The 14,114-nt window shown below is 41.0% G+C and overlaps 1 protein-coding gene across 1 annotated transcript in view; it reads left to right on the forward strand.

Moving 5' to 3' along the window:
* Positions 1–14,114, forward strand: part of LOC115092485 (unconventional myosin-XVI-like) — a 507,378-nt gene that overhangs the window by 173,855 nt on the left and 319,409 nt on the right. The window contains 2 exon segments of the mRNA XM_029603325.1: positions 5,096–5,213; positions 6,507–6,578. Coding sequence (XP_029459185.1) covers positions 5,096–5,213; positions 6,507–6,578 — 190 coding nt within the window.

A 14,114-nucleotide genomic window follows, 5' to 3' on the forward strand; every position in this document is an offset into this window, starting at 1 on the left:
CAGGTCTTCCGCATGGCAGTGCAAGTCACTGCAGCCCAAGGGCACTCCCTGAGACACAAACTTTTAAAAGTAAGGCCTTCCTTCATCCTGATCCTTCTTGCACAGAGCTACAATACGTACATCTCCATGGATGTGGGGTTTTTTGTTTTTTTTTTTTAAATCCTGTTTAAACATCTGCCTGCTGTGAAAACCCATTCCTATTTTTAGCCACTTTGTAGGGGACAATTTTCAGCCATGGCAATCTTCCCTTTGAAAATTATCTTTCTTGTATTTAGCAGCGGCATTTCTGATAGCTGCATATTTTAAGTTTTCCAGTCCTTAAAATTAAGCGCCAAAGAAAAGTTTGTTTAACCTTTTTAGTTGAGGAAGAGATAAAAGGCAGTAGAAAAAAAACCTGTTAGCAATAGCATGAATATGGTAAATAAATATAGCATGAAGCAACCACTATCCTTTATTTAACTGTTGACCACAAGTATTGGAATCACTGAAAGGCTTCCTCGGGCCAGTGGTGACATGTATTTGACACTTCAAAGGACTTTGGCCTTTACGCTGATTTCTGCTATTATAAAAATCTTTATGGAGACTGAAAAGGAAAGCATGATGCTACCACATCCTTCCCCATTTTACAGGGCTTTCCTATTCTGCTTTTCAGTGATTATATAATGCGCGTGGACATTAAGAAAGGCAACTCCCCACTGCCGAGCCAGTCTCGGAGATGCTACTTTCCCCCTGACTGTAGCTGTAAAATCAGCCGCTGATAGCATTGAAAAATTATGCTTCATCTTCAAATTCCTCCGGGCTTTGATATTTCCTAAGTAGTTTCTGCAGTGGTTAAAGGTTTCCGATGTTCTGTCTCTTATGCAGTGCTGCCCTTGTGGCTGCACATGAGGACCCGGGCTGTAGCCGTCTCGTGATTTGCCTGATTGATTCGAGCAATGACAACTGCAGGGCCTTCTTGCTTCACGGTGGGGGGGTGGCTCAGACTGCCTTCCCTTTTTTTTCCAGCTGGTACTCCAGAACCAACACTGGGGCCCCGGTGGAAGCAGGCAGCCAGATGCGTTAATACGGCGATTTCTATCAGTGTCCCAGCTAAAATTAAAATTAACTACAACCCCCCCACCCTCCTGACCCCCCCCAAGACTTACCTAAACTCCCTGGTGATCCAGTGGGGAGTCCGGGAGCCATCCCCTGCACGCTCACACCCTCGGTGCTGGTTTCATCATGGCGCCGATAGCCTTTGTCACAGGGGCTACCGGTGCCATTGGTCAGCCCCTGTCACATGGTCATCGGCGCCATCTTGTGCTCCTACCATGTGACAGGGGTTGACCAATGGCACCGGTAGCCCCTGTGACATAGTATGGGCAAAGGCTATCGGCGCCATTTTGAGTACTGGCGATGGAGAAGGTACAGAGAAGGGCTACCAAAATAAGGGGAATGGAACAGCTCCCCTATGAGGAAAGACTAAAGAGGTTAGGGCTTTTCAGCTTGGAGAAGAGACGACTGAGGGGGGGATATGATAGAGATGTTTAAAATCATAAGAGGTCTAGAACGGGTAGATGTGAATCGGTTATTTACTCTTTCGGATAGTAGAAAGACTAGGGGGCACTCCATGAAGTTAGCATGGGGCACATTTAAAACTAATCGGAGAAAGTTCTTTTTTACTCAACGCACAATTAAACTCTGGAATTTGTTGCCAGAGAATGTGGTTCGTGCAGTTAGTGTAGCTGGGTTCAAAAAAGGATTGGATAAGTTCTTGGAGGAGAAGTCCATTACCTGCTATTAAGTTCACCTAGAGAATAGCCACTGCCATTAGCAATGGTTACATGGAATAGACTTAGTGTTTGGGTACTTGCCAGGTTCTTGTGGCCTGGATTGGCCACTGTTGGAAACAGGATGCTGGGCTTGATGGATCCTTGGTCTGACCCAGTATGGCATTTTCTTATGTTCTTATGTGCACATATGGACACACAAGTGGTTTTGAAAATCGACTCCTAAATGTCTTTCCCTCTGTTCGGCCTGTCATGTTCAGGCATCTCAGCCTGGAGTGCCCTCTAGCTTGAGCCAGCACTGTTTAGAGGGTCAGGAGGAATTATCTTACTCTGATTTTACAAAGCCTGGGTCTTTCTAGCCTGATGATGGCCTGATTAAGGATATGTCAAGAGGGACGACTGACCTTGGAACTCCCTTTACTGGTTCCTCAGCAAGGGACAGCAGTTCTGTGGGCACTGCACAAGTGCCTTCTGGTTATGGCATGGATCCTTCTGCCTTTTCTTAGGTAGAATTTTTTCAAGGATTGTAATCCTTTTATCAGGTGCCCACCTCAGCCACGTCCAATCCTGTCAGGTCAGATCCTCAGGCGGTGCCTCTCCCTCTTCCAGTACTACGTTTAAGTGCCAAAGTACGCTTTGATTAGCTCCAGGTATTCCCGACAGGAATCTGGATGGCACTGATGATGAGATAGATTCTGACTCTCTGAAGGATGGATAAATTCCTCTGGGACTGGAACCGTATAGTAGGGATGTGAATCGTTTTTTGACGATTTAAAACAATCATCAGATATATTTTAAATCGTCAAAAATAGTTAGAGCCGTGATACAATAACAATTCCCCCGATTTATCGTCAAAAATCGTAAATCGGGGGTGGGCAGGAAAACCGGCACACCAAAACAACCCTAAAACCCACCCCGACCCTTTAAAATAAATCCTCCACCCTCCCGAACCCCCCCAAAATGTTTTAAATTACCTGGGGTCCAGTGGGGGGGTCCCGGCGCGATCTCCTGCTCTCGGGCCACGGCTGCGTTAAGAGAAATGGCGCCGGTGGCCCTTTGCCCTTACCATATGACAGGGCAAAGGTAGTGCCGGCGCCATTTTGGTTCCTGTGACTCGACGTCACGAGTGGAGGAGATCGCTCCCAGACCCCCGCTGGACCCCCAGGGACTTTTGGCCAGCTTGGGGGGGCCTCCTGACCCCCACAAGACTTGCCAAAATTCCAGCGGGGGTCCGGGAGCAACCTCCTTGCATGCCGGCCATCCGATCCCAATACTCAAAATGGCGCCGATCGCCTTTGCCCTCACTATGATGGCGATCGGCACCATTTTGAGACTCAAAATCGCCGTCCGATGCCAATACTGAAAATGGCGCCGATCGCCGTCATAGTGAGGGCAAAGGCGATCGGCGCCATTTTGAGTATTGGGATCGGGTGGCTGGCGTGAAAGGAGGTCGCTTCCGGACCCCCGCTGGACTTCTGGCAAGTCTTGTGGGGGTCAGGAGGCCCCCCCAAGTTGGCCAAAAGTCCCTGTGGGTCCAACAGGGGTCCCGGAGCGACCTGCTGTCCGACGCAAGGACTCAAAATGGCGCCGATAGCCTTTGCCCATACTATGTCACAGGGGCTACCGGTGCCATTGGTCAGCCCCTGTCACATGGTAGGAGCACAAGATGGTGCTGGTGACCATGTGATAAGGACTGACCAATGGCACCGGTAGCCCCTGTGACACAGGCTATCGGCGCCGTGATGAAACCGGCAAATGAGTGCAGCGATGGCTTCCTGACTCCCCGCTGGACCACCAGGGAGTTTTGGTAAGTCTTGGGGGGGTCAGGAGGGTGGGGGGGGGGGTTAAATTTTTATTTAGGAGGCCGAATAAAACAGAAATCTGTTTAATACGTGGGGAGTTGCGATGCGTTTTGCCTCCCCACGTATTTAACAGATAGCAAAAAATAAGTTGCGGATTACAAATACGTGGAAAACGGATGCACACCTCTACCAGCGGCAGAGTTCAGAAAAGCTAACTGGCAGAAGGTGAGAGGCTGCCCATGGCCCTAGCCACGGGCAGGATCATAACAATACTGTGATGTCGGTTTGCTCCATCTGCTGGTAGAGGTGTAAAAGCCACTGAATCCATCTGTCTAGGTTAAGGAAAAGGACATTTTCAGGTAAGTAGTAAATTCGGAATGGATGATCTAAGCATAAACTATTATCCAACATGCAGTTAAAAAGTAGCATAGGAGGAGTTCTCATAGGTTTTTCAATATTTTGTATTTATGATAAAATTCATTTGTAGATAGTTGTCATATAACTTTGCTTGTTTTGTAAAGTTAATACTTTAAATCCCTTCTTAATAGTTTGGTAAAATTATTCTGTGCCAGCCAACTGGAAGATAATGTGAACTAGAATTATATGTCTTCGATTTCCCATATCCTAATGGTGAATCCATTACGTATGGCTATTGATTATATTACAGGCTGCTTCAATTAGATTCAGCTTTGTATTGTTTTCTGAATTTGTAAGTACCTCTTATAGTTTGTTCTGGACACTATTCTTCTGCACAGTCCCATTTCCTGCAATTTCCTCGACAAAGATCAGTTAGTACTGATCACTTTTCCAATGATGTTCATTTCTGAAGGAAAGCACTTTTACTACCTCTTTGATAGTTCCTTGGGAATACATCTATGTCCACTGTGTGTTTCAAAATCACGGTTTACCAAAGGAAAATTTACTGTTTACTTTTTATTGACTTAGTATGATGATAGTGCTAAGAGTGTTGTGACACATAGGGAATTGTTTCTACAGATTTTTTCCCCCTTATCAATTATAAGGAAATGTATACCAAGTGAAGTAAAAAGTATTTGCTGACAGAAATACATGGTTTATTTTTAACTCCTTAATTTGAAGACAGAAACAAAATCAGTTTGCATACATTTGCTATTGTACTACTCCTGAATCTGAGTTTACAGATGATGTAAATTTTCTAATCTAAAGAAATCAGACTACAGATGATGCCTAGAAATCAAAAGTACGGGCATTATCCATGACAACTGATAAATAAAATGGGTGTCAACTAATGTGATATTCACTTGTAAAGTGTTAACATGAGATGATTATTTTTATTACCAATTATGCATGTATGTGCTTATGGTTCTTATCATTTGTGACTACAAAATCCTTAAAATTCTATATATTTCTTTAATAAATGCTAGTACAATTTGCACAGTTAGATATTTATAGCCATTTGAAACTATTGAAAACTAATCCCTTTAATGTGTACTATTCTTACTCAAAGTTCGCTGTTTTCTCTAACATTGTTTGAAATTTATGTAGGAGGTGGAAAACCTGTTTGTAATTCTCTCAGCGATTTTGCATCTTGGAGACATTCGGTTTACTGCTCTAACAGACGCTGAGACAGCATTTGTGTCAGACCTGCAGCTACTAGAACAAGGTCAGTGGGAAATGACCGTCTGGTGTGGCCTGCAATCGGGTGATTCTGTATCTCTGACTCACCAACAGATGGTGTCATTGCATCAGGAATGCATTGAACTATTATGAAAACATGACTGATTTACAAAAAAAAAAACAAAAAACCAGCCCAAAAGTAATATTCATTTAGAAGTCACACATTTTATCCTGTTTTAAGAAACTGTAACACTTTATCATAAAGTTACATAATATTGTTCTAAAGGATTTTCCCATTTAGAGGGTAATTTTATAACAACCTGTATAATTTATGCCTTGTGAAAGCACACAAGATACTCCAGTTTTCAAAGTGCACTTAGGCACATATGCTTGCTTTTTAAAATTATATAAAATGACAAGCACAAGCTAACTCGCACAAAGTTACACCTGCTCTTTGCAGCAGGTAACCTATGTGGGTTAAGTTACGCAAGTACTTTTTAAAATCAAACTTACGTGCGTAAATCCCAATTCTGCCCCAACCTCACTTCCCAGAACCCCTGTTATGTATGCACATATGTATGCACCATGAAATCAGGTTTTTATGCATACTTTTATGGACACAATCCAACATTATTTTATAATGAACCATTTATGAAAATAAGTTTGTTTTATGCAAGTAAATGACTGAAAATTATTCCCTTATAGGGTAATTTTATAAGACAAAATCCATAAATTAGGCCAGTTTTCAAAGGGAACTTATATGCATAAGTTTGCTTTGAAACTACCTAAAATAACACGCACAAATTCACTTATACAAAATTGCACCTGATCTTTGCATCATTTATGGAATGATTTATGTGTATACTTTTTGCGGATAATATGTGCCTCAATTTTATTATTTGCAAATAGAAATATTTTATAGGTTAATATGCAATTGCATTCAGGAGAATTCTTTACAATGAAAAAGTCTCACTGGAGACATTTTCTTGCTCTCACGTTACTCTGTAACTTTTATATGTCTTGCAAATTCAAGAATACATAGCAATTCTAATACCAGAAAGATCCAGTCATACCCTGATAAATCTCCTGTCTGAAGTCTAAGTAAACAAACAAATAAAAAGACTGTAATCCAGAATATACAGAATCATATCACTTACTGGACCCTGATAACTTCAATATAATTAATATTCATTTTGAATCCTGCTTTCTTTTTTCACTCTCCCTGTTGACTGCTTTCAATGCTTATAACTACTAAAAGGCAATGATTATAATAACCTGTTTTAATCATGTTATTTATAATTGAAAACATGCCTAATTCTAAAAACTGTTTTCATTTCAGTGGCTGGGATGCTGCAAGTATCGCCAGATGAACTCTCATCAGCTTTAACAACTGATATTCAGTATTTCAAAGGTAGGATGTGCTAAGAAAGCCATATTGTAATCAGCAGAATATAAGGGTTTCTTGATCCTGCTAAATAAAGAGATTGAATTATCACAAATTTGAAACGTATGAGCAGTACTGCCAATCATTGTAGCTTTAAACCTGGTTAATGTCCATTCATGCAACTTTATTTAAAGTGAAACTCTAATTCCAATTCCCTTAGTATCTTAACAAGGAATTCAATAAAATTAAGATGAAGGCAGCAGTCCGGCAGCAAGAGGGGGGCTTTTCAGTCTTCTGTATTGAGTGTCACATGTATGATTTTTTATCTGCCGGTGAGAGATTGTATGTGTGCATTCTGTGCAAAGAGCTCCTGGCTCTCAGGGAATGAGTCCGATCTCTGGAGGGCTAGAGAAGCAGACTTGAAGGAGCTAAGGCAGAAAGAGAGATCATTGAAGAGACCTTCAGGGACATAGTAGCCAAGTCCCAAATCCAGTTTGGCAGCCCCAGTGCTGCCTTGGATCAGAAAGGTCTCCCAGTTGGAGAACATCATCCTGGTGTAGCAGGAAAGGATCCTGTAGCAAGGACCTGCTCTCCAGGTGATATATTGTCCTCTTGCACTGAGGACAAGGACCTGCTCTCCAGGTGATATATTGTCCTCTCGCACTGAGGACAAGGACCTGCTCTCCAGATGATGTGTTGTCCTCTCGCATTGAGGACAAGTCCCACAGGGCTACTACCCAGGAGGGAAGGGTTAGGCCGGCCATCATAGTTGGTGATTCAATTATTAGAAATGTAGATAGCAGGGTGGCTGGTGGATGTGAGGTCCACCTGGTAACTTGCCTGCCTCGTGTGAAGGTGGCAGACCTCACACGTCTCCTAGATAGGATTATAGACAGTGCTGGGGAGGAGTCGGCTGTCGTGGTACATGTGGGCACCAATGATATAGGAAAATGTGGGAGGGAGGCTCTGGAAGCCAAATTTAGGTTTTTAGGTAAAAAGCTGAAATCCAGAACCCTCCAGTGTGGCCTTCTCTGAAATGCTTCCTGTTCCATGTGCAGGTACCCCAAAGCAGGCAGAGCTCCAGAGTTTCAATGCATGCATGGATGAGATGGTGATGCAGGGAAGAGTGATTCAGTTTTGTAAGGAACTGGGGAAACGTTTAGGGAAGGGGGATTTCAAAAGGATGGGCTCCACTTTAACCAGAGTGGAACCAAGCTGCTGGGACTAACTTTCAAAAAGAAGATAGAGCAGCTTTTAAACTAGAACAAAGGGGAAAGCTGACAGTCACTCAGCAGTGCATGGTTCGGAGAAATGTATTCTTGAAGGATACTAATGAAACAGGAGAGTTAGGGCATCCCAGCAGAGAGGTTCCAATAAAAGCAAATGATGTCCATGTGCCTATAGGTAAAACATCACCTGAGCTAAAGATTTCCAGATTATCCCTAACAAGTGAAAAGTAGGTTGTTAAAACCAACAAAAAACACACTTTGAAATGTCTGTATGCCAATGTTAGAAGTCTAAGTAGTAAGATGGGAGAGGTTATAGTGTAAAGCAGTAAATGATGAGATTGACATAATTGGCATCACAGAGGCCTGCTGGAAGGAGGATAACCAATGGGACAGTGCTATATCAGGGTACAAATTATATCGCAATGATGGGGAGGATCAACTTGCTGAGGGTGTGGCACTTTATGTCCGGGAAGGTATAGAGTCCAACAGGATAAAGATCATACAAGAGACTAAATGCTCAGTAGAATTTATATGGGTAGAAATCCCATGTGTGTTGGGTAAGAATATAGTGATAGGAGTATACTACCATCCACCTGGACAAAATTGTCAGACAGATGATGAAATGCTAAGAGAAATCAGGGAAGCTAACCAATTTGGCAGTGCAATAATAATGGGAGATTTCAATTACCCCAATATTGACTGGGTAAATGTAACATCAGGACTTGCTAGAGACATAAAGTTCCTGGATGTAATAAAAGTCTGCTTCATGGAGCAATTGGTTCAGGAACCAATGAGAGAGGGAGCTATTTTAGATTTACTTCTTAGTGGAATGCAGGATTTAGTGAGAGAGGTAACTGTGGTGGGGCCACTTGGCAATAGTGATCATAAAATGATCACATTTAAACTAATAACTGGCAGAGGGACAATAAGTAAATCTACTGCTCTAACACTAAATTTTCAAATGGAAAACTTTGATAAAATGAGGAAAATAGTTAGAAAAAAACTGAGAGGTGCAGCTGCAAAGATTAAGTGTTCAGCAGGCATGGGCATTGTTTAAAAATACAATCCTAGATGCGCAGTCCATATGTATTCCATGCATTAAGAAAGTTGGAAGGAAGGCAAAACAATTACCATCATGGTTAAAAGGTGAGGTGAAAGAGGCTATTTTAGCCAAAAAAAATCCTTCAAAAATTGGAAGAAGGATCCATCTGAAGAAAATAGGATGAAGCATATGCAATGTCGTTAAGTGCAAATCATTGATAAGAAGGGCAAAGAGAATTTGAAATGAAGTTGGATGTAGAGGCAAAAACTCATAATAAAAGCTTTAAATATATGTGAAGCAAGAAACCTGTGAGGGAGTCTGTTGGACCGTTAGATGACCGAGGGGTTAAAGGGGCTCTTAGGGATGATAAGACCATTGCAGAATAACTAAATGAATTATTTGCTTCCGTGTTTACTAATGAGGATAATGGGGAAATACCAGTTTGAGATGGTTTTCAAGGGTGATGAGTCAGATGAATTGAACCAAATCACTGTGAACCTGGAAGATGTAGGAGGTCAGATTGACAAACTAAAGAGTAGCAGATCACCTGGACCAGATGGTATGCATCCTAGGGTACTGAAGGAACTAAAAAATTAAATTTCTAATCATTCATTTTACCTGATGACTTGAGGGTGGCCAATGTAACCCCCAATATTTAAAAAGGGCTCCAGAGGCGATCCGGGAAACTATAGACCAGTGAACCTGACTTCAGTGCCAGGAAAAATAGTGGAAACTATTCTATTTTTTTTTTATTTTGCATTTTCAGATATATTACAATATTGAAATACTATAAGAAATATAGATTATACATCATATTCATATTAAGAAACATAACAAAGAAATCTCATACATTTAAATCTCTGATCATTAAGGTAATGGGGAGCCTTAAATGAAATATGGAAAAAATGAGCTCTCACTGGAACAAATTAACACAGGTATTACCCACAAATGAGATACAGTCATACCAAGTTTTTCCCCAAATTTATACCTCAAACCTTCCCATCCAAAAAAACCTTTAATTGTTCTGGTTCTAAGAACACATATTTTCCATTATGGTATTTTACTAGACATCTGTAAGGGTACCTAAGAATCATACTGGCCCCTCTATAACCTCTGCTCTCATTGTAATAAATTTTTTCCTACGCTCTTGTGTTAGAAGAACAATGTCCGGTTAAATCCAAACCAATTGTCCATGATAGGATGCCATCTTATTTCTGAAAAAGTATTTCAACACTAGGTTTTTGTCATATTCGAGAGCAAAGGGAACTAGCAAAGTTCCTCTTGTTGTAATCTCAGTTTGTATCGACATCTCTAATAACTCCGTTACATTCAAAGTCTGCTGTTCTTGTGTCTCCATATCCTGTGGTATTATTGATTTACTAGATAAGAAGAAAGCTTTAGTTATAACAGGAATAACCTCCTTTGGAATTTTAAGGCTATCTATCATATATTCCCTAAACATGTCTACCACCGACATTTTCTTCACTTCAGGAAAGTTCACCACATGAAACTGAAATATCGGAGGGAATTTTTAACATTTTCAAATTTCCTTTCAGCGATGTTATTTGATTTAATTAAATTAACTTGAACTTTTTCCATCAATGTTATCTTTTGTTGCGCATTATCAAACATTTCCTGTTGCTGGAAAACTACCTTCTCCGAATTTATACCTCTTTTTTATTTGTCTCCACAAATGCCTTTGTTAGCATAAATATTGTGGATTCAATTGAAACTAAGGCTGACCAAACAGAGTCTAGAGTCACAATCAGGGGTTTAGTCAGAGTAAAAATTGTACCTGGAATCATTTTTTGCAAATCCTGAGGCATACTGGGTTCAGTGATTTCTATTGCCGGTGGAGCCTGAGGGGGCCTGGGCGTAGATGTAGTTCCTCCAAGCAGGATACTCACATCTCCCCCACTTGCTCTCTCTCTACCCGCTCCATTCAGTTCTGGGGATGCTGATTCCCTCCTCTTCGCTCTCAGGGATCATGTTGGTTCATCCTTTTCTGCCCCAGTCTGTCCTCACTGGGGGGGGGGGGGGGGGGACGACACAGTCTCTGGAGCCCCCCCGGGCTCAACAAAATCATCTTGGCCAAAGAGTGAGAACCGAGCTCTTGGTTCTCACTCACAGCGGCCCTCATTTCCGGCTTGTTGGCGTTTAGCTCAAAGAAGCTTTGCAGGGTACCACCTTCTTTTTCAAGTAAAACGTTTTTTAATTTAGCTTTACTCTTTTTGTATGCGGCATCCTGCAATACTCCCAAATTTGGCAAAAATTCAAGAAGGAAATCAGGTAACACAGAGAGCTCCTCCAATGTGCCTCATGTGTCGGCCATCTTGGCTCCCCATAAGCCAGTGCAAACTATTCTAAAGATCAAAATCGTAGAGCATATAGAAAGAAATGGTTTAATGGAAAATAGTCAACATGGATTTACCCAAGGGAAGTCCTGCCTAACAAATCTGCTTCATTTTTTTGAAGGAATTAATAAATATGTGGATAAAGGTGAACTGGTAGATGTAGTGTATTTGGACTTCCAGAAGGCATTTGACAAAGACCCTCATGAGAGGCTTCTAAGAAAACTAATAAGTCATGGGATAGGAGGCGGTGTCCTTTTGTGGATTACAAACTATTTAAAAGACAGGAAACAGAGAGTAGGATTAAATGGTCAATTTTCCCAGTGGAAAAGGGTAAACAATGGAGTGCCTCATGGATCTGTACTTGGACCAGTGTTTTTCAATATATTTATAAATGATCTGGAAAGGAATACGATGAATGAGGTTATCAAATTTGCGGATGATACAAAATTATTCAGAGTAGTTAATCACAAGCGGATTGTGATACATTATAGGAGGACCTTGCGAGACTGGAAGATTGGGTATCCAAATGGAAGATGAAATTTAATGTAGACAAGTGCAAGGTGTTGCATATAGGGAAAAATAACCCTTACTGTAGTTACATGATGTTAGGTTCCATATTAGGAGCTACCATCCAGGAAAAAGATCTAGGCACCATAGTGGATAATACTTTGAAATCATCGGCTCAGTGTGCTGCAGCAGTCAAAAAAGCAAACAGAATGTTAGGAATTATTAGGAAGGGAATGGTTATCAAAACAGAAAATGTCATAATGCCTCTGTATCGCTCCATGGTGAGACCGCACCTTGAATACTGTGTACAATTCTGGTCACCGCATCTCAAAGAAGATATAGTTGCGATGGAGAAGGTACAGAGAAGGGCAACCAAAATGATAAAGGGAATGGAACAGCTCCCCTATGAGGAAAGGCTGAAGAGGTTAGGGCTGTTCAGCTTAGAGAAGCGACGGTTGAGGAGGGATATGATAGAGGTCTTTAAAATCATGAGAGGTCTTGAACGAGTACATGTGAATCAGTTTTTACACTTTTGGATAATAGAATGACTAGGGGGCACTCCATGAAGTTAGCAACAAGTAGCACATTTAAGACTAATTGGAGAAAATTCTTTGTCACTGAATGCACAATTAAGCTCTGGAATTTGGTGCCAGAAGATGTGGTTAGTACAATTTAGTGTAGCTGGGTTCAGAAAAGGTTTGGATAAATTCATGGAGGAGAAGTCCATTAACTGTTATTAATAAAGTTGACTTAGGGAATGGCCTCTGCTATTACTGGCATCAGTAGCATGGGATCTTCTTAGTATTTGGGTACTTGCCAGGTTCTTGTGGCCTGATTTGGCCTCTGTTGGAAACAGGATGCTGGGCTTGATAGACCCTTAGTGTGACCCGGCAAGGCAATTTCTTATGTTCTTATGAAACACATTTACTTACCTCACGCTGGATTATAAATAGTTGGCCCACATACAAGCATCTGTGAATCCTAGTAATTCATCAGTATTAAAGTCTTGATAGTCTGCCTCAGTGGCAAACATTGTAAGAGAGTAGCACATTGCTACCTAACAGACACCAACACCTACCTGACAATGTCACCTGGAACATAAGAACATATGATTTGTCATACTGCGTCAGACCAAAGGTCCATCAAGCCCAGTATCCTGTTTCCTTCAGTGCCCAATCCAAGTCAGAAGTACTTGACAGGATCCCAAAGAGTAGATAGATTCCATATTGCTTACCCCAGGGATAAGCAGTGGATTTCTACAACTCCACTTTAATAATGGTTTCTGTACTTTTTTAACTCCAAGAACGTGTCCAAATGTTTTTTAAACACAGCTTCACGAACATCTTTCATCACATTCTCCAGCAATGAATTCCAGAACTTAATTGTGGTGAGTAAAAAATATTGTATCTTATTAGTTTTAACCTTAGTAACTTAATTATATGTCCCCTAATCTTTATACTTTTTGAAAGAGTAAACAGCAGGTTCACATTTATTCTTTCCAGTCCACTCATTATTTTACAGACTTCTATCATTTCTTCCCACAGCTGTCTCTTCTCCAAGCTGAAGACTCCTAACTTCTTTAGTCTTTCTCATAGGGAAATCATTCCATTCCCTTTATCATTTTGGTCACCCATCTCTATACCTTTTCTAATTCTGCTATATATTTTTTGAGCTGTAGTGACCAGAACTTCACACAATACTCAAGATGAGGTTGCACCATGGAGCGATACATATATGATATCCTCTGTTTTATTCTCCATTACTTTCCTAATAATCCCTAGCATTCTGTTTGCTTTCTTGGCTGTTGCTGCACACTGAGCAGAAGATTTCAAAGTATGATCAATAATGACACCTAGATGCTTTTCCTGAATAGTGACTCCTAATGTGGATCCTTGCATTGTGTAGCTATAATTTGGGTTACTCTTCCCTAAATGCATCACTTTGCACTTGTCCACGTTAAATTTCATTTGTCATTTGCAATTCCAGTCTCCCAGTTTTGCAAGGTCCTCTTGCAATTTCTCACAATTTAATTGTGATTTAACAACTTTGAATAATTTTGTGCCATTGATTAATCTGATCACCTCACTTATTTTTCCCATTTCCAGGTTATTTATAAATATGTTAAAAAGCAGTGGTCCCAGAACAGGTTTCTGGGTTACTCCACTATTCTCCTTTCTCCATTGGAAAAATTGACCATTTAACCCTACTCTGTTTTCTATCTTTTAACCAGCTCCCAATCCACAATAGGACACTGCCCCCTATTCCATGACTTTTTAATTTCCTTTGAAGTCTCTCATGAAGGACTTTGTCAAATGCTTTCCGGAAGTTCAGATACACTGTCATCTGGTTCACCTTTATCCACATGTTTATTTTTGCCCTCAAAAAAATGTAGCAGATTGTCAAGGCAAGACTTTCTGTGACTAAATCCATG

This window comes from Rhinatrema bivittatum, chromosome 5 (genome assembly GCF_901001135.1).
Source record: "Rhinatrema bivittatum chromosome 5, aRhiBiv1.1, whole genome shotgun sequence".
NCBI classification, from domain to species: domain Eukaryota; kingdom Metazoa; phylum Chordata; class Amphibia; order Gymnophiona; family Rhinatrematidae; genus Rhinatrema; species Rhinatrema bivittatum.